General features: G+C 42.0%; 1 protein-coding gene across 1 annotated transcript in view; it reads right to left on the bottom strand.

Annotated features, from left to right (window-relative positions):
- The window catches only part of ABCB10 (ATP binding cassette subfamily B member 10), a 146,547-nt gene that overhangs the window by 24,915 nt on the left and 102,352 nt on the right, over positions 1–19,280 (bottom strand). The window contains exons 8-10 of the mRNA XM_030196479.1: positions 12,228–12,437; positions 3,178–3,257; positions 314–494 (exon numbers count right to left, since the gene is read on the bottom strand). Coding sequence (XP_030052339.1) covers positions 314–494; positions 3,178–3,257; positions 12,228–12,437 — 471 coding nt within the window. The remainder of the gene's footprint in view (positions 1–313; positions 495–3,177; positions 3,258–12,227; positions 12,438–19,280) is intronic.

Genomic DNA, 19,280 nt, shown 5'->3' with positions numbered 1-19,280 from the left:
TCCAATCCTGGTCCGGTCCGGAGGGACTAAAGGAAAGCAAATTAGCAGGTAAGATCTAATTTCTCCTCTGTTTACAAGTCTGAGCATTCAATACCATTTTATAAAGCAACTGAAAAGAACGTATCTTTCAGATATCACCACATATCCAAGAAGAAAAATATCTGCCTCCAAAGACAGATATAATGCGCTGTACTAATGCCACTTTCCCTTCTAATTTGAACTACATGTGCAGAATAATACAGGAGAAAGTTTTGTTGTTGCTGTTGTTGTCAATACAAAAACTTCAGTCTTATGCTAAGCAGAAAAAACCTACCTGAGAGTAGAATACCCTTTTCTCCAACCACAGTGTGATATCCTTTGGGAAAGTTTTCAATGAAATTAGTAGCATTGGCTATTTCTGCCACCCTTTGAATCTCTGCAGCAGTAACTTTATTAGGGTCCTCAGCACCATATGCAATATTCTCAGCAACAGAGCAGGAAAACAGAACTGGCTCCTGGTGAATTGAAAACAAGATTTAAAAAGGATAGACTCCAAAAAGTCCCTTGTTAATGGCCATAACTCATCTCATTCCAGACACAGAACATCACAAGAAATAATATGCTGGGATCAGACCAATGGCTCATTGAGCCCAAAATTCTGCTTCCAAGTGACCAATTTGAATCCCTTGGAAGAAATATCCAACAGATTACAATAAGGAGGTCTATTTCCCATTGTTCACTCCAAAACGTATAGATGTGCATGCAAAAATTATGTTCTATTTTGGGTCATTTTCATTATTTTTCCTGATTTTTTTTCAGTTTATTTCAGATATTAATTTTAATAAAAACTCTTTACATGCACTAGTTGAGTTAACGTACATTAATTCATACATTTAACACATATTACATCAATTTAATGTACATTAATTTTAACATGCACTGAAATACACATCCCTACCAAGCAGTAAGAAATGGCAATCTGCAAGTCTACCTGGCTAATTGCTGTTAATAGACCTGTCCTCCAGAACTTGTCAAACCTTTTTATTTTAAATTCACAGCTGTATTACTTTAGGCTGTATCCTATTAAATTACATACTATATTATATAGAGTGCAACTACAATATATGCACAGCAACCCAATAGTCTAGCTACAATATATGCAGGGCAACTGAATAGTGTAAAACCTTTCTTGAAGTATGATTCCATTAAAATGTATTTCAACAAAGTAAAACTCACTAGTGGGTCTGAATTACACCTTAGTTATGATTGAAAAATAAAATCCATTCAAATTCTAAAAAGTCATGTACGAGCATTTTTGATTGAACCAGAATGTCTACAGAATAGTGGGTCAGACCCTAGGTCCATCTAGCCCAGCTAGTACCTGGTAGAATCCCATGAACTAGTAAGATTCCATGTAACTTTCCTTCAGGAATAAGCAGTGGCTTTCCCAAGTTCTATTTTAGAAGTTTAATGAGTTTTACTCCAGGAGTTTGTCCAAACCTTTTTTTTTTTTTTAAAGCTAGCTATACTAACTGCTTTTACCACATCCTCTAGGAATGAGTTCCAGAACTTAATTATGAGTTGCGTGAAAAAATATATTTTCCTATTTCTTGTAAATGTACAGCTTAGTAACTTCAAGGGGTGTCTCCTAGTCTTTGTACTTTTTGGAAAAGTAAACAACTGAAGCACATTTACCCATTCTACTCAACCCAGGATTTTATAAGAACATAAGAACTGCCATACTGGGTCAGACTGAAGGTCCATCAAGCCTAGTGTACCATTTCCAACAGTGGCTAATCCAGCTCACAAGTACCTGGGAAGATTCCAAAACAATAAAAACAGATTTTATGCTGCTTATCCCAGGAATAAGAAGTGGATTTTCCCAAGTCCATCTTAATAATGGCTTATGGCCTTTTCTTATAGGAACTTGTCCAAATCTTTCTTAAAACCTGGTAAGCTAACTGCATTTAACACATTCTCTGCCAACACATTCCAAAGTTTAATTATATGTTGCGTGAAGAAATATTTTCTCTGATTTGTTTTAAATTTACTGCTTAGTTAGTAGCTTCATTTTACAGACCTCTATCATATCTCCCCCTCAGCTATCTCTTCTTCAAACTGAAGATTCTTAATCTCTTTAGACTTTCTTCTTAGGAGAGTCATTCTATCCCCTTTCTCTAACTTTTCTTTAATCAATTTAGAAAATGATCACGACTTCCTTATAACTAAAGAAATCAACAGTACTGTATATGAAGCTTGTCAGTTTGTTTGTTCCTTTTAACAGAAACCCTCAGCCAGGAGGCAGGAAGGTGAGGGTGGTGCTATAATTATGTACTAAAAGGCAGTCAGTGCATGGTATTCTGGAGCCAAGTCCATGTAGCTAAAAGAGCCAATTCAGTATCCACTAAAAGAGCCAATTCAGTATCCAGGGCAGTACATGTTCAACCTCATCAGGGAAAAGTACAGCTCCCAGTTAAAGGAAGAAGAAAACCTGGATTAGTTCCATGATTAAGGGTTGAGTCCCAGACTGGTGGTGCATGTTTGTCCTCCTGCATGCGGGGAAAAGGGAAGAAGGAATTTAAATGCTTATGGGAGTCTGACAATTATAGGGTTACTAGTAATTACTTAGTTAATGTTGTAAGTAAGTGGGAGAAGGGCCAGATAATAGGAAAACCCCCATAGCTAGTCTAAAATTGAAGCTCTGCAAAATGGAAAACTAGGCCTGAAATTGTGTCCTGTAGCAGACCTGGATGAGAGTATTTTTAAGTTGTCAGAAGCACTCCCAAACTGAATCACTGTATGTAGTAGAAGCTCTTGTTTGCTGATTTATTTTTGGACTAAAAAAACAAGCATAGTCAAAGTCAGTCCTCAGTTTTTGATTTATAGGAGTGGCCTAGAAAGCTGTTGAACATATCCTCAGCTTATGGGATGGTCCCATCCCTATGGCCAGAGGGGGTGCTCTGGCAGTGGCAATGTTGCACTAGTGGCCAGGATCACAAGATTAAACAGAAAAAACAAACAAAAAGTTTGTACTTTCTTAAACCAGAAAATTTAGGACAGATAAAAACTGCGCAATGTTTTTAAAGCAATTAATAAAAAGAAAAGACAGCAAACCACGGAACCAACTTCATGCTTTAACAAAAGTAATATTGACTATTTGAGCATGATTTGAGTGGATTACCATGCCATCTGCCTTACCTGGCTCACTGTTCCTATGTTCATCCTTAACCAGAATGGATTAAGCTGGCGTAGGTCATGTCCGTCAACACAAATGGTGCCTTTAACACATTTAAAGAACTATGATCAGGTTATGTAGTGCTGTATGATCTTATTACAAGCACATCCTAGAAAACACATCTCAAAGCACATCCTGTTCAAGAAGAGAGTACACATAAATTGCCTTTATAATTTCCAAGTGCTCACTCAAATATCATGTCATCTCATAGAAGTATATTAACGTTAAACATGAGCAAAATGACCTCACAATGGCACTTTGCTTAGCCTGTGCAAGTCTTGCTGCATACCCTTTGATGAACATGCAATAGCAAGAGCTAACTAAAACATTGATACAACTGCCACCATAAACAAAGTGCGTGCAAAAAGTACTGAAAGTGTGTCATCTGGCTACCACCGTGCAGGTAACCAAGTAAGCACCCAAGGCCTCTTATCGGGCTGCACAGGACTCTTGTTTTTGAAGAGCTGCCACAACATGCAAATTCTGTATTCAGTTTTTATTCATGGGCTTTGCTAATTATCTAGGATTTTTTTTAAAAAATTTACATTTTACACACTTTTCCAACATAGAAGAATGATGTGTGTGTGTGGAAAAATAAATACATAAAATATATATTGTGAAGAGTAAGGGGCTGTCCTGTCCTGGGTAGGCCACTAGAGGGCGCTGTTTCCATAGAAATGGGGGGAAATGCCCAGGATGAGTCACTAGAGGGAGCCAGTAGGGGAATGTCTAGGTGGAGGTTGCTAGGACCAAGGAGAGTCCTGGGCTGGAAACAGATGTAGGTGGTTATGGGCTGGGTCCTGCCTGGAATTAGGGGGAAGAGCCTAAAGGGGTGGAGAAGCTAATTAACCACCTTATACCTGCCTGAGTGGTGAGAGAGAGAAGAGAAGCTGGAGACCTGGCAGCTGAAGAAAGAAGATCCCCTTGAAGGTACTGGCTGAACTCTGTGGACTTTTGAAGCTCTCTGGTGCAAAGGGTGATAGCTGCATCAGAGCTCTCTACCCTCTGAGAAAGAAAAGTAAATGCTTTTGTTTGGCTGTTTGAACTGGGAAAGTTTGAGGAACTGCTTTAAGTATGAAAAGGGTTTAATTAGAAGACTTTGAGTAAAATGCCTTTTTGTTATGTTTGAGTTGAAGAAGAAATGTTTGAGTTAAAGAAAAAATAAGCCATGAAGATTATGTTAAATGGCAACTAATAAAACCTTTGGTTATAAGAAGCCTGGTGTTGGTGAACATTTGTGAAGGAAGCTAAGCAGGGGCAGCCCTGGCCTGGTCCTGGAAGGGTGACCAGCTCACAATATACATATATACGCATACACACACACGTATCAGGGAAGGAACTCTTGGAACTTTTGTTCACCCAAATTGCAAAGATGCTGTTATTTTACAATACACCCTACTTGAGCTCCATTCATCTCCTTCCTTTGTCCTGACTGCTTGCTGTATTCGACTGAAGCTCAACTTTTGTCATACTTTTGGTTTCTATCACTTCCATTAGGTTATTCTAGGTGTTAACTACAATTCCAGTAAAGTATCAGTATTTCACATTTCTTCTGTAGCCCAATTTTTTAAATCAACACCATTTGCCCTAGAACTCACAGCATTATGCATTATAGGAAAACAAGGGCAGTCATTCTATTTGCCTGTCCATCCAAAAATGTTTGTTCATATTTTTATTCAGAATCTTTGGATGGTATGCACAAAGAGATCTATCACCTTATAAAACAACGCTTATCCTAAATAAGCCTCATAGTGACTGTATATGACTTTAAATAAGGTTTTTATTCCCCCCTTAAAAACGGTCACTTTTTGAAATGGTCTTCTATGAGGTATACCTGTATTGAATAACAAACTCCCTGAGCCCATACGCCAGGCCCCCTCCCTACCCATCTTCAAATCATTGCTCAAAGCCCACCTCTTCAATGTCGCCTTCGGCACCTAATCACTACACCTCTTCTCAGGAAATCTTATCTACCCCAACTTGACATTTCGTCCTTTAGACTGTAAGCTCTTCTGAGCAGGGAATGTCCTTATTTGTTAATTTGTACAGCGCTGCGTAACCCTAGTAGCGCTCTAGAAATGTTAAGTAGTAGTATTGAATATGCCCGGTTAGCCATGGACAAGTGATTTGAACAGCCAGAAGCCATTTCTGGCTGTTTAAATTGCTTTAAATATATATAATTCATTTGGCAGTTTAAAAAAACCTTTAAGATTTCTCCCATTTTATTCTGTTTTTTAAATTTCTCAATACTCACCAGAATGGCCACTGTCTTGATCTTGTACTCTTCTCCAACTGCTCACCCTCCAATTTCCTTGCCTCATCTCTCCCCCTATCTGACCATCATCTTATAACTTTCACACTTCACTTAATAAAAATGATTGAAACATAACTTTCACACTTCAACACCCTCCTCCCCAGTCCCGTCCTATTCTGACCAACACATTTAGGAATCTACAGGCTATTAACCCTTCTACCCTGTCCTCCAGTATCTCTAATCTTTTCTCTACTGCTATGTCAACCAAGTCCGTCAATGAGGCTGTCTCTTCCTATAATACTATTGTCATCTGCTCTGGACACTCTCGCTCCTCCCGTGTCTCGTCCCGTTAAACGTACCAAACCCCAACCCTGGCTGACCCCTACTATCCGCTACCTACGCTCTTGTGCTCGCTCTGCTGAATGCCTTTGGCTTAAATCTCGTGTCCATGCTGACTTCATACACTTCAAATTCTTGCTGAACTCCTTCCAATCTGCTCTCCAACTTGCCAAACAGGACTATTACATCCAATTGACTAACTCTATTGGTTCAAACCCTCAACGTCTCTTTGCCACGCTTAACTCTCTCCTCAAAGTGCCTTCTTCTCCAACTCCCCCTTCACTTTCTCCCCAGACTCTGGCTGATTACTTTCATGATAAGGTTCACAAGATTAAACTTGAATTCACAACCAGCTCTCCTCCACCCTTTCTTCCCTTAGTCCACTCTCTCAACCCTCCTACCCCTGCCTCCTTTTCTTCCTTTTCCAAAATCACTGAAGAAGAAACTTTACTTCTTCTTTCATCCTCAAAAGTAACCACCTGCTCCACTGACCCTATTCCCACTCATCTACTCAACACTATCTCTCCTGCTGTCATCCCTTTCATCTGTCATATCCTCAATCTGTCACTTTCCACTGCGACTGTCCCTAATGCTTTCAAACATGCCGTAGTCACCCCACTCCTCAAAAAATCTTCTCTGGATCCTACCTCTCCTTCCAACTATCGCCCCATCTCCCTTTCTTATCCAAGATACTAGAACGTGCTGTCCACTGTTACTGCCTCGACTTTCTATCTTCTCAACCTATTCTTGATCCACTCCAATCTGGCTTTCATCCCCTTCATTCAACTGAAACAGCTCTTACTAAAGTCTCCAATTATCTATCCCTGGCTAAATCCAAAGGACTCTATTCTATCCTCCTCCTTCTCGATCTTTCTGCTGCTTTTGATACTGTTGATCACAGCCTACTCCTTGACACGCTGTCCTCACTTGGATTTCAGAATTCTGCTCTTTCCTGGTTTTCTTCTTATCTCTCACAGCGTACTTTTAGTGTATACTCTGGTGGATCCTCCTCTTCTTCTATCCCGCTGTCAGTGGGTGTACCTCAAGGATCCGTCCTAGGACCTCTCCTTTTCTCCATCTACACTTCCTCCCTTGGTGCTCTGATCTCTTCCCACGGTTTTCAGTATCACCTTTACGCTGATGACTCCCAGATCTACCTCTCCACACCAGAAATCTCGGCAGAAATCCAGGCCAAGGTATCTGCTGGCCTCTCTGACATTGCTGCCTGGATGTCTCACCGCCACCTGAAGCTCAATATGTCCAAAACTGAGCTGCTTATCTTCCCACCTAAACCAACCTCTCCCCTTCCCCCGTTCTCTCTTTCTGTCGACAACACGCTCATTCTTCCCGTCTCATCTGCTCGTAACCTTGGGGTCATCTTTGACTCCTCCCTCTCCTTCTCTGCACATATTCAACAGATTGCTAAAACCTGTCGTTTCTTCCTTTATAATATCGCCAAAATTCGTCCTTTCCTTTCTGAACACGCTATCAGAACCCTCATCCACACTCTCATCACCTCTCGCTTAGACTACTGCAACTTGCTTGTCACAGGTCTCCCACTCAGCCATCTCTCTCCTCTTCAATCTGTTCAAAATTCTGCTGCACGACTAGTATTTCGCCAAAGTCGTTATGCCCACATCAGCCCTCTCCTGAAGTCACTTCACTGGCTCCCTATCCATTTCCGTAAAAAATTCAAGCTCCTCTTATTGACTTACAAGTGCATTCACTCTGCAGCCCCTCACTACCTCTCCACCCTCATCTCTCCCTACACTCCTTCCCAGAAACTCCGTTCACTAGGCAAATCTCTCCTAATTGCACCCTTCTCCTCCATCGCCAACTCCAGACTCCATTCCTTTTATCTTGCCGCACCTTATGCCTGGAATAGGCTTCCTGAGCCTACGTCAAGCTTCATCCCTGGCCACCTTCAAATCCAGGCTAAAGGCCTACCTGTTTGATGCTGCTTTTGACTCCTAATTTGTCACTTGCTCATAACCTTTATCTTGCCTTCCTTTCTCCAATAGTCCCTTTCCCTATGTGTCCTTTCTGTCTGTCCTGCCCTTATCCCTTATATTCGTCCTGTCTGTCCTGATTTAGATTGTAAGCTCTTTTGAGTGGGACTGTCTTTCCTTCATGTTTAATTGTGATCTGTGAAGCGCTGGGTGCTGTGGGTGCTGGAGCACCCCCAATATTTTTCAAACCTGTCCTCCTTGCCTTCCTGCCGCTCAGCCAGCGCTTAACTCATTTTACTTTTCTGAAATGCAGTGAAAGAAGCAGAGTACAGCCGGCTCCGTCTTCAGCAGCTTTCTCCTTCCCTCTCAGCTGTGGTGGTCCCACCCTCATTTCCTGTTTACGCAAGGGCGGGACGCTGAGAGGGAAGGAGAAAGCTGCTGAAGACGGAGCCGGCTGTACTCTGCTTCTTTCACTGCAGTTCAGAAAGGTAAAATGAGTTTTGTGGGGAGTGTATTAGCCGGTTTTTCTGCGGGCCTCTGTGGATGTTCTCTGCATGAGTTTTCCTTGTTGTGGGTAGAGGGACGCTCACTAGTTTTGCAGGACTGACAGAAAGCTTTTTTTTTTTTTGGGGGGGGGGGGGTTGTCGTTTGGGCTGGAGATGTGAGCCTTTCTGTGTTTGAAAGGTTTTGGGCTTGCTTGCTGGGAGTTGCTGACCGGGCCGCCATTTTGGATCCGGAGCTCGGGACCAGTGACAAGTCAGCGCTCACCTTACCCTCTCGGCCAGGGCTGGTGCTGTTAAGAATGACGGAGAGGTGGCTGCTCTATCCACAGAGTTAAACTTTCCTCACCCTAAAGGGAAGATTTCACAAGCGTGGGGAGGGATACTCTGAAGATTGCTCCCAACTTCAGCTGTCTTCCGTGGATGTTAATCCTTTTCTTGAATAAATATCACCCTAGACTTTTCTTTCCTTCTCACGGGCACCCCTGGAAAGGAAGCTGGCAGGGATTTCTAATCTCAGGCATAATGATAACTTGCCAATGCCAATGAAACCAATTCTGCGTTTTCTGAAATAGGAGGCTAGTATCATGGGTTCAAAGATGAAAGATCTGTCCTTAGCTTGTTCTTTTCGTAAGCAATATGAGGAAGGTTTTCTTTTGCAGATGATACCAAGATCTGTAACATCATGGAAGGCATGGGTAATGTACTAATGGAGGTCAAGTGAAGCTTGACAGTCTAGATTTTGGCTGCTAAGACTTAATCCTAAAAAAATGCAGGTTCTTGAATTCAGGTTTTCGGTGCAGTACATGGGATGAAGCATTGTGTACGAACGAGCAGGATCTATGGGTGATATCTGATGAGTTTAAGTGGCTAAGCAAGTAGATAAGATAATGCTTAGGTATAAATGGACAGGGGTAGCAAGCAGAAAACAGGAGGAGATGGTAAAAGTTTTTAATAAGACTTTACATGGAGTATTGTGTGAAGTTCCTTTTAAAAAAAAGGTAAACAGATGGGGTCCATCCAGACTCTGGTTACTAAAATGGTCAGCAGCCTTCATTATAAGTGGTATAGTAACAGTTAAAAAAAATACTCTGGAGGAAATGCAGGATGAAATAAAGACAGACCTGTTCAGAAGAGCATACCCCACCGACCCAACATAAAAATACCTGGACACTTGCGACACAATGTAACCAAAGACCATAACGGACATTACCTGACTCTTCTTCCCCCTTTCCCTCTCTAAGTTCCCCCCAATTGTACCTACCATACATGTACCTCATTCTACCACAATTTCACTTTGTATTCATTCATACCATGTATTTGTTCAGACCGGAATCAGCTAACACCGTTAACAGTAATATGTAAGCCACATTGAGCCTGCAAAAAGGTGGGAAAATGTGGGATACAAATGTAACAAATAATAATAAATAATAAAAAGAGGGGAGAAATCGCTGAACATGGATGCAGGGCAGGGAAGAGGGGAGAAATCGCTTAACATGGATGCAGGGAAGAGGGGAGAAATCGCTGAACATGGATGCAAGGGAGGGCAGGGGAGAGGTGAGAGTTGCTGTACATGGATGCAGGGGAGGGCAGGAAAAATGCTGGACATGGAGTGGAGGAAAGACAGGAAGTAGATGCACATGGAGGGGAGAGGAGAAATGCTGGACATGGATGGAGGGAAGGGAGGACAGGAGGAAATATACATGGATGGCAGGGAGAGAGGAGAAATGCTGGACATGGATGGAGGGGAGGGAAGACAGGAGGAGATGCACATGGATGGAGGAGAGAGAGGAAAAATGCTGGACATGGATGGAGGGGAGGGAAGAGAGGAAGTGAAATGCACATGGATGGGAGGGGTGGAGAGAGAGGAAAATGGTGGACATAGATGGAGGAGAGGGAAGAGAGAGGAAAGAGTTGCATATGGATGGAGGGGAGTGAAGAAAGAGGAAGGAGATGCATACTGACAGATGAGGGAAAGGGAAAAGAGGAGAAAAACTACACATGGATGGAGAAAATAGACGCTGGATGGAAAGAGGGAAGAGAGGGGGCAGACGATGGAAAGGAGAGAAAGAGGGGTCAGATGCTGGATGGAAAGGGGGGAAAGTTAAAGATCGAGGAAAGAAGAAACAAGAGACTGGGACCAACACAATTAGAAACAGTAAACGGCCAGACCACAAAGGTAGGAAAAAATGAATTTTATTTTTAGTTTAGAATAAAGTAGTGTGGTAGCTGTGTTAATAAATACAGAAAATGGAAGTAAGGTGATATGTTTACTGGACTAATTTTAATACATTTTTGACTAATGTTTGGAGGCCAAACCCTCCTTTCTTGTGTCAACAGAATACCATAACAGCAGTATACTGTCCTGACCTGAGGAAAGAGGTTTTGACCTTTGAAAGCTAATTGAAAAATGTATTTAGTCCACTAAAATGATATCATATTTTCCATTTTTTTGTTTTATTTGTTAACCTATAGTATAGTGATTGAAATATGTCAGTTTTTGAAATTTGCATCTCTCTATATTTGCACAGTACAGGGGGACTGAGGGGTGGGACTGTTCAGGGAAGAAGTCCTGGTGCAGGTTGCAGGCAGCCTTTGAGTGGTGCTGCCACTGCCCAGGTGAAGACTGCAGCAGACAGGATTTTAAGGTATTGGGGGGGGGGGGGGGGAAACGCACTGCCTGTAAAAAAAAAAAAAAAGTTTCAGCACCCCCAATCATTTTGAAAAGTTGGCTCCTATGGCTCTATAGAAATGATTTTAAGGTATGGGGGGGGGGGGGGGGGGGACGCACTGCCTGTATAAAAAAATAAAAAAAAAGTTTCAGCACCCCCAATCATTTTGAAAAGTTGGCTCCTATGGCTCTATAGAAATGATTTCTAGTAGTAGTTTATAGTAGTTAGCTGCAATATTCTGTCCACTAACTGGTTAAGTAAAGGGATAAAGTAGAGGATAAAGTTAGGACAGCCTAACTTAATATGTCAAGTTAACAGCACCCCAGTCTGAATATCGGCTAGTACAAAGTTAACTTCCAGCTGCCCGCTGGAACTGGATATTCAATGCCAGAGCCTGGACTCGGCTTAGTACTAAATATCTGAGGTTAATCCAGCCTACAGGCTCTAAGTGGCTTAAAAGTTGCAGACCGCTACAGACTGAATATTACCCCCATAGTATTCTGCAAAAATATACCTGCATATACTGAGCATAATTCTCAGCAGCAGCCAAAAAAATCAGATAAGATTGTTAGGAATTATTCAGAAAGGCACAGAGAATAAAACAGAATATCATCACTTCTGTACAGGTCTGATTTGTTCCCATATGGGAACACTGGGCACTAATGGGTTAATTAGCACACATTCAGTTCATTAGTTTGTCATATATAGTGCATGTTAAACTGAAGTATCACACATTGAGAGTACTTTTTTTTTATAATGAGGCTTGTACTTTAAAATGTAAAGTATGCACCTTATGTGCATAAATGACCTCTTATAAAATACTGACTGGTGCAAAAGTAGTCCAAGGGTAGTGGTATTGTTAAGTTTAAATTTTTTTTTTTTTTTTAGTAGCTGCTTCTCCTCTTGATGTAGGCTAGATGGGTTTGTTTTGATAACCATTTCTTCTTTGCTTTTTTTGTGAAATACCATTCTTGTACCTTTCTATATATCACTCATGTACACTTTTGAAAATTAATTAAAAAAAAAAGTTTGGACAAGTTTATCAACACTTATTGGCCAGATTTGGATGTCTACCTCTTACTTCTGGGAAGAAGCAATAAGAAAATATTTTCCTATTAGGATACGTCAAGTATCTTCAAGTGACCCAGACTGCCCATGTTCAGATACTGGGCTCAGTGGATCACTGGTCTGACCAACAATGAAATCTCTTCTGTTCTTATACGCCAAAACATTTCTTATTAGACCTTAATAGAATTTCTAGAAGTGTCAGAAGCTTTCAGCACAAAGGTGTAGACCTACCAGAGATAGGATCGTACAGCCGCAGAAGAAGTGAAACCAATGTCGACTTGCCAGAGCCACTAGGACCAACTACTGCCATAACAGAGCCAGCTGGAATGGAGAGATCCAAACCTCGGAAAATAAGCGCCTCTGGGCGGCTTGGATATGAGAAGTGAATGTTTTGGAATTCAAGAGCACCTCGAAAAGTTTCTGGAGCTAACACCTTACCCTCTGAAAAAGAAGAAAACATTGAAAATCAAACTATAAACCATATAACCACAATTAAAACAAACATCTACAAATCCTATCTATGGTAATTTTTTATTCTGTCATTCAAAAGATGCTCGGCAGGGCCAGCTCAAAGGATTGTTGCACCCTGAGAAAACTTGCTTCAGTGCCCCCTTCCAGCTGCATCGGCAATGCCTCTCATTGGCTCCCTGTGGTTCAGTATCAATCTCTCCCGTTTCCCCCTCCCCTTAACGGACCTGGCATCTCTCCTCCCCATGTGCTCCCCCATGCCTACAGGGAGGAGAGGGGAGCAAATGCCTGATGAATTAAAAATTGATGTTGATTTCTGGATTTGAATTCACTTCAGGTTTTTTAACATACAAAGACAGGGATTTCCTAATGGTTGATCACCCAATTATGCCAAATATCTACATGCTGCCCAAGGTCCATAAATCACTAACAAGACCACCTGGAATATCAATTCTTGCATCCACTGGATCACTTCTGGAACCACTATCCAAATTTGTTGATTTTTTTTTAGACCATTTATTCCAAGGGTAAAGTCATATTTCAACTATTGCATGAATTTGATGGAGACGCTGAAAATATCATTTTGGTAACATTCAATATTGAAGGATTACACACTAATATCCCTCAGGACAAAGCACTTATCATATTAACCAACATCTGGTGTTGAAGGATAATTTTTTCTGTTTCAAAGAAAAATACTACAAGCAAATTAAGGGAACTGCAACGGGAGTGACCATGGCTCCTGACATTGCAATCCTATATGTTGCACAATTTGAAAAAGAATTTTTAGAATCACACCCCTTCAAAGAAGAAGTAAGACTTTGGAAACGTTATACTGATGATATCTTAATGTTTTGGAGAGAAAATGTTGAGAAATTGCATATCTTCCATGCAGGGCTTAACTCTTTGGATTCAAACCTTAAATTCACCATGCATTACCATCAGGAATCCATTCTATTTTGGAGATAAACATCAAGAAAAACACCTATGGGTTTGACACTTCAATCTACAAAAAACCAACAGACAAGAATAACTTTTTACATTTCAACCAGTTTCTGTAATAGACACCTCAAGGAAAACCTTCCTTACTCACAATTTTTGCGCTTAAGGAGACTTTATAGCAACTTTGAAGAATTTGAATCACAATCCAAGCCAATGGCGAGATGTTTTCAAGATAGAGGTTATCCCTCACAATGTATAAAGAAATGTTTCCTCATTGCAAGAGCAGCAGATAAAGAAGCACTACTTAAACCACGTGCCGACAAGAAATCACCAGACTGAGATTTTCAAATTTATCCAGGGAGATCAAGAAAATATTAAATAAGAATTGGCACATTCTCAAGGGTCACTGATGCTTCCAAAATAAAAAAGTGACCATAGCATTCACTCGTGGAAGAAATATCAAAGAAATTATTGTCCTGTCAACTTTACCAAACCCCATTGTTCAGATGAATCCAGATATGGGCTATCACCCATGTGGTGCTTGTTCAATTTGCTCGTCATCATTGGACATTACAGAATTTAAACATCCATGCACTGGTAAAATATATCTGTTAAAACATCACTCAGATTGCAACACAGAACAAGTCGTTTACATCATAATCTGTCCATGTTCATTGCTTTATATGGGCAAGACTAAGAGGAAAATCAAGACACGCATGATAGAACATAGGAGCAATATGAAGAATCAACTTCACTGCTCCACTTGTTCAACACTGCCTGGACTTCTTACATTCTTTCTCTGACCTTAGATTTTTCATCTATCAAGTGGCTGACACTCCATGGTGTGGTGGTGATGTGGATTCACTTTTGTTACAGAAGGAACAGAGATGCATTTTTGAGATGGACACTGTTTCCCCAGCAGGTCTCAATAATGAGATTGATTTATCTGTCTTTTGAGAACAAAATGACTTTGCATTTTTGTTTGTAATAAGACATAGCTATGACAATCGTGCCTATATGGTCTCATAAAATAACAAGTGATTTTAGCTATTTAGTCTTTTAGTTTGTTCTTTCTTTTTTATATATATATTTTTATCTTCTCCAGCATTAAGGCATTTTTTAATGTATCCATGTATATATGTCTTTTGAAAAATATTAATATTTAAATTTTATATGTTCATGGCCTGTTTTTTTATTTTTTATAAATCTTTTTATTAGTATAAAAATGTACAGAATTAAACACTGTGATCCACAAATAAAACCCACATAACAGTTACAATGAGTGTATCATGAGAGTAATAGGTACCAAATTTTATGTTTGTTCCCCTACTAAGAAAACTCCCCCCACTCCCATCCCCCCTCTCCCTTCCCTTCAACAGTTCAAGATACAGCTTTTTGCAACCGGAGCAAGAGTGTCCCAAAATGGTGACCAAGTCCTACAAAACATGTCTCCCCCCTTAGAGGCCAGGTCCCTGACTCCTCGCTTTTTCACAGAGCAGCACTGCATCATCGCCGAGCGCCAATGGGATGTAGAGGGAGCCTCCCTGCTCAACCACAGCTGTAGAATGGTCCTTTTCCCCATCAAGACAGCTCGTCTTAAAAAGGCTCTCAGTCCCTCTGGCCTCCGTCCCCGCACAAGAAAAACATCAAACTGCCCGGGCGAGGGTGTCCATTGTACTTTCCACATGTCAGACACCTGCTTGTTCAGGGCTGACCAGAATGCGAACGTTCATGGCCTGTTTTATTGAGATCTGTATCATTACTTTTATATATAAACTAGTGGAACCATGCCCGTTCCTCAACAATGAAACGGGCCCTAAGAAGGCTGTCACGTAAGCTTTTTTCTTCTCTCTCCCCTGCCCTCCCCTCCATGTCCAGCGATTCTCCTCTTCCCTGCCCTCCCATCCCATCCGTGTCCCGCGATTTTCTCCTCTACTATCCTCCCATCCCATCCATGTCCATCAATTCTCCTCTGCCCTGCCCTCCCCCTCCCCTCGATGTCCCGCGATTCTCTCCTCCCCTCGATTTGTACCTGAACGTTCTCTGGCTGGCTGGCGCTGACTTCCGTCCCGTTCGTAACATCCCTCCTGACGTCAGTTCACCTCCAGCATTCCCTTCCCTCTCACTGTTCCGCCCTCTGACGTCATTACGACTTGACGCGAGGGCGGGACAGTGAGGGGGAATGGAACACTGGAGGCTGGCTGACGTCAGGAGATGTTACAAACCCAGGCAGCCAGACATGGAATGTTGGAGATGCAAATTATTATATAGGAAGTGTTCATCCAATGTAATCACACATGAGATAATTAATATATATATATTTTTTGAGGTATATTAGTATATGCCTGGCTGTATAAGAACATTTTAGAGTTGACTTAATAACCTCAATATAGGTATGTTCTAATAACACTGTGATACAGTCACGCTAATTTTAGTAGATGCACACTTTCTTTCATTATTTTTTCATTTTTTTGTCCTAGAAATTGTTAAAAATAGTCAACTAATTGAAAGTAATATTGACTTTCCATCACATATCATGGTTCCATCACATATCATGGTTCTTTTTATGTAATCATACCAGGGGCGTATCTGCGTGGGGCCACAGGGGCCTGGGCCCCCGCAGATTTCGCCCTGGACCCCCCCTACCACAGACCCTCTCCACCTCCCCCGCCCGCCCGCCACCAACCTGTCGCCGATCTTTGCTGGCGGGGGACCCCAAGCCCTCGCCAGCCGAAGTCCTCTCTTCCGTGCAGGATGCAAGTTTCAACGCTTCCTGTTCTTCTGAGTCTGACGTCCTGCACGTACAACGTACAGAACGTCAGACTCAGAATTTGGAATTCAGTCTGACGTCCTGCGCGTTGTACGTGCAGGACGTCAGACTCAGAAGAACAGGAAGCGTTGAAACTTGCAGCGGCGCAGCCTGCATGGAAGAGAGGACCTCGGCTGGCGGGGGGTTGGGGTCCCCCGCCAGCAAAGGTAAGTGACAGCAGCGGGGGAGGGTGTCATTGGTGGCAAGGGGGGGGGGTCGGTGGCGCCGGGGGAGGGGGCTAAAATGTGCCCCCTCCCTCTGGCTCTGGCCCCCCCTACCGCCCGAGTCCAGATACGCCCCTGAATCATACAGGCTTTCATTTGTGCCATTATGATTTTTGAAGATATGCCTGCATATGAATGTTTGTATAACAGTTTGTCAGCATGCTAATTCCTGTATTAAAAAGTGCTGCTAATCTCAGCAGATGTATATATACATGCATTTTTCATTCTATGTTCTGCTAAAATAGCCAATAACTTGGAATGTTTATTGGTTTAGTATTGTAATATTGGAATGTCATCCTCACCTAAAACACTCATCACTTTCATATTCTTTAAGTTTCTAATTACCATCATTATTATTCACATTTTTATCATTCACTTAGAATTTTTATTTTTCATTTTTTATTTTCAATTCTATTCTCTGATTCATAATTGTGTCCCAATTTGAAGGTTCCTGGTGCTTTTTCTCGCTACTTGGACTCTCTCTGTGCTGTTCTTTTGTCAGCTTTGAATACCATTTCTGGCACTGGTATCTCTCCCAAATCATCTTCGGTGAAGACCGAGGCAAAGAATTCATTTAATCTCTCTACTATGGCTTTGTCTTCCCTGAATGCCCCTTTTACCCCTCTGTCATCTAGCAGTCTAACTGATTCTTTTGCTGGCTTCTTACTTCTAATATACCTAAAAACATTTTTACTGTATGTTTTTGCCTCCAACGCAATCTTTTTTTTCAAAGTCCCTCTTGGCCATCCTTATCAGTGCTTTGCACTGGACTTCCTTATGCCGTTTCTTATTATTTTCAGTCAGATCCTACTTCCATTTTCTGAAGGATTTTCTTTTAGCTCTAATAGCTTCCTTTACCTCACTTTTTAACCATGCCGAATGTCGTTTGGCCTTCCTTCTTCCTTTTTTAATACATGGAATATAACTGGCCTGGTCTTCCAGAATGGCATTTTTGAACAGCATCCAAGCCTAACATAAATTATTGACCTTTGCAGCTGCTCCTCTAAGTTTTTTTTTTTCACCTACTTCTCATCAGGGGCGTAGCTAGACAACAGATTTTGGGTAGGCCTAGGTAAGAAATGGGTGGGCACCAAGTGTTCTACCCCCCCCCCAACCACCACCACCAAAAAATATCTCAGTTGGTGGGAAAATGCTTCTTTCCACCTTGGCAGTCTTCAGCAGGCATGCACTGAAAACTGAGCATGTGCAGATGCCAGTATCATAGACAGTAGCATTTTTGTTGCCATCAGGGGGAAGTGTTCAGCTGGCAGAGCTTGGGATCCCCACCAGCTGCCGCTAAATGTGTGCTACTGTTGGATGGGCCTGAGCCCTAAGTAGGTGGTCCCCGGCCCACCTGTGGCTACGCCACTGCTTCTCATTTTAACATAGTCTCCTTTTTGAAAGTTAAACGCTAATGTATTGGATTTCCTGTGTGTACTTACTGCAGAGCTGATATTAAACCTGATATTATTATGTATTTATTGTGTCATTTATACCCCACATTATACGACAGTTAGTTGTTTCATTGTGGCTGTGATCACTGTTATCAAGCAGCCCCAGCACCAATACCTCCTTGTACCAGATCATGCGCTCCACTAAGCACTAGGTCTAGAATTTTTCCTCTTCTTGTTGGCTCCTGTACCAGCTGCTCCATAAAGCAGTCCTTGATTTCATCAAGGAATTTTACCTCCCTAGCATGTTTCTCTACCGGAGATGGCGAACGCCTCTACGGTACAATGTAAGCCACACTGAGCCTGCAAATAGATGGGAAAACGTGGGATACAAATGTAACAAATAAGTAAATAAATATCAGCTAAGACCCACATAACTATTTTTTAAAGTTTAAAAGCCCCCCCCCCCCCCGATCCACCACCTGGCCTCCCTAATAGGCCCCTCTCTCCAACCTCCAACCCCCCTCCCCGAGGTCTAGGTAGTCTTCTCCTCTGGCCTACCTGTCTCCTTGGTGGTCCTAGTGAGGTTAGGGGCAGGAGCGAAGCCCTCTCAGTAGGACCAAGAGAAAGACTACCTAGACCTTGGGGGAGGAGGGGAGAGGTGTTGATGCTCACAGGCTGGGTGGGAAAAGTAGGAGGGAGGGGGCTATTTGGGAGGCTAGGAGGGCTTTTAAACTTAAAAAACAGTTATGCGGGTCTCAACCAATATTCAGTGCTTGGACCCTCATAGCTAAAAGTGTAAAGTAAGGACAGCTTTTGAGCTGTTCCTTTAATGTATGCCCCTCATCTCCAGCAACCTATAATGGTGTCTACTGGATAATTCAAACTGTAAACAAGTTCAAGTAATACAATCTTGAAGAGAAGGGAAAAATTATGATCATGGATGGAGGGAAGAGAGGAGATGGTGCCCATGGAGGGGAGGGAGATGGTAAGAGATGGTTGTCTGCCTCCTCTGACAGAACTTCCTGTTACAGAGGGAGGCTTGGTACCAGGTGAGAAGCAGCATACTTTCACTGCAACCGTCAAGGGGGCTCTGGAGTGCCAGAAGAGGTAATAAGAAGTGCTGGAGAGAAAAAAAGGGAAAGAAAGATGCAGACCAACGGGGAGGGGAAGAGGAACAGATGCTGGGAATTGGGGATGGAAGAATCAAGTATCAGGCTGTTTATATATTTCATTGGTTGTGGTGTTCATTGTTCCAACGAACACCACACACCAACACAATAAAAAATTCTTGGGGAAAAAAATCAAAACAAAAAATTTGATTCCCCAGGGGAACAGGGAAATACCTAGTGTACCTGAATGTAGCTCACCTACAGCTACTACTGAGAAAGATGCCAGCTAAATCCAGAAAAAATATATTCAAGACATTTGGTGCTTAATTGGCACACGT

This window comes from Microcaecilia unicolor, chromosome 3 (genome assembly GCF_901765095.1).
Source record: "Microcaecilia unicolor chromosome 3, aMicUni1.1, whole genome shotgun sequence".
Taxonomy (NCBI): Eukaryota; Metazoa; Chordata; class Amphibia; order Gymnophiona; family Siphonopidae; genus Microcaecilia; species Microcaecilia unicolor.
Note: the sequence above shows the minus strand (reverse complement) of the source record. Positions and strands in the feature narration are given on the sequence as shown.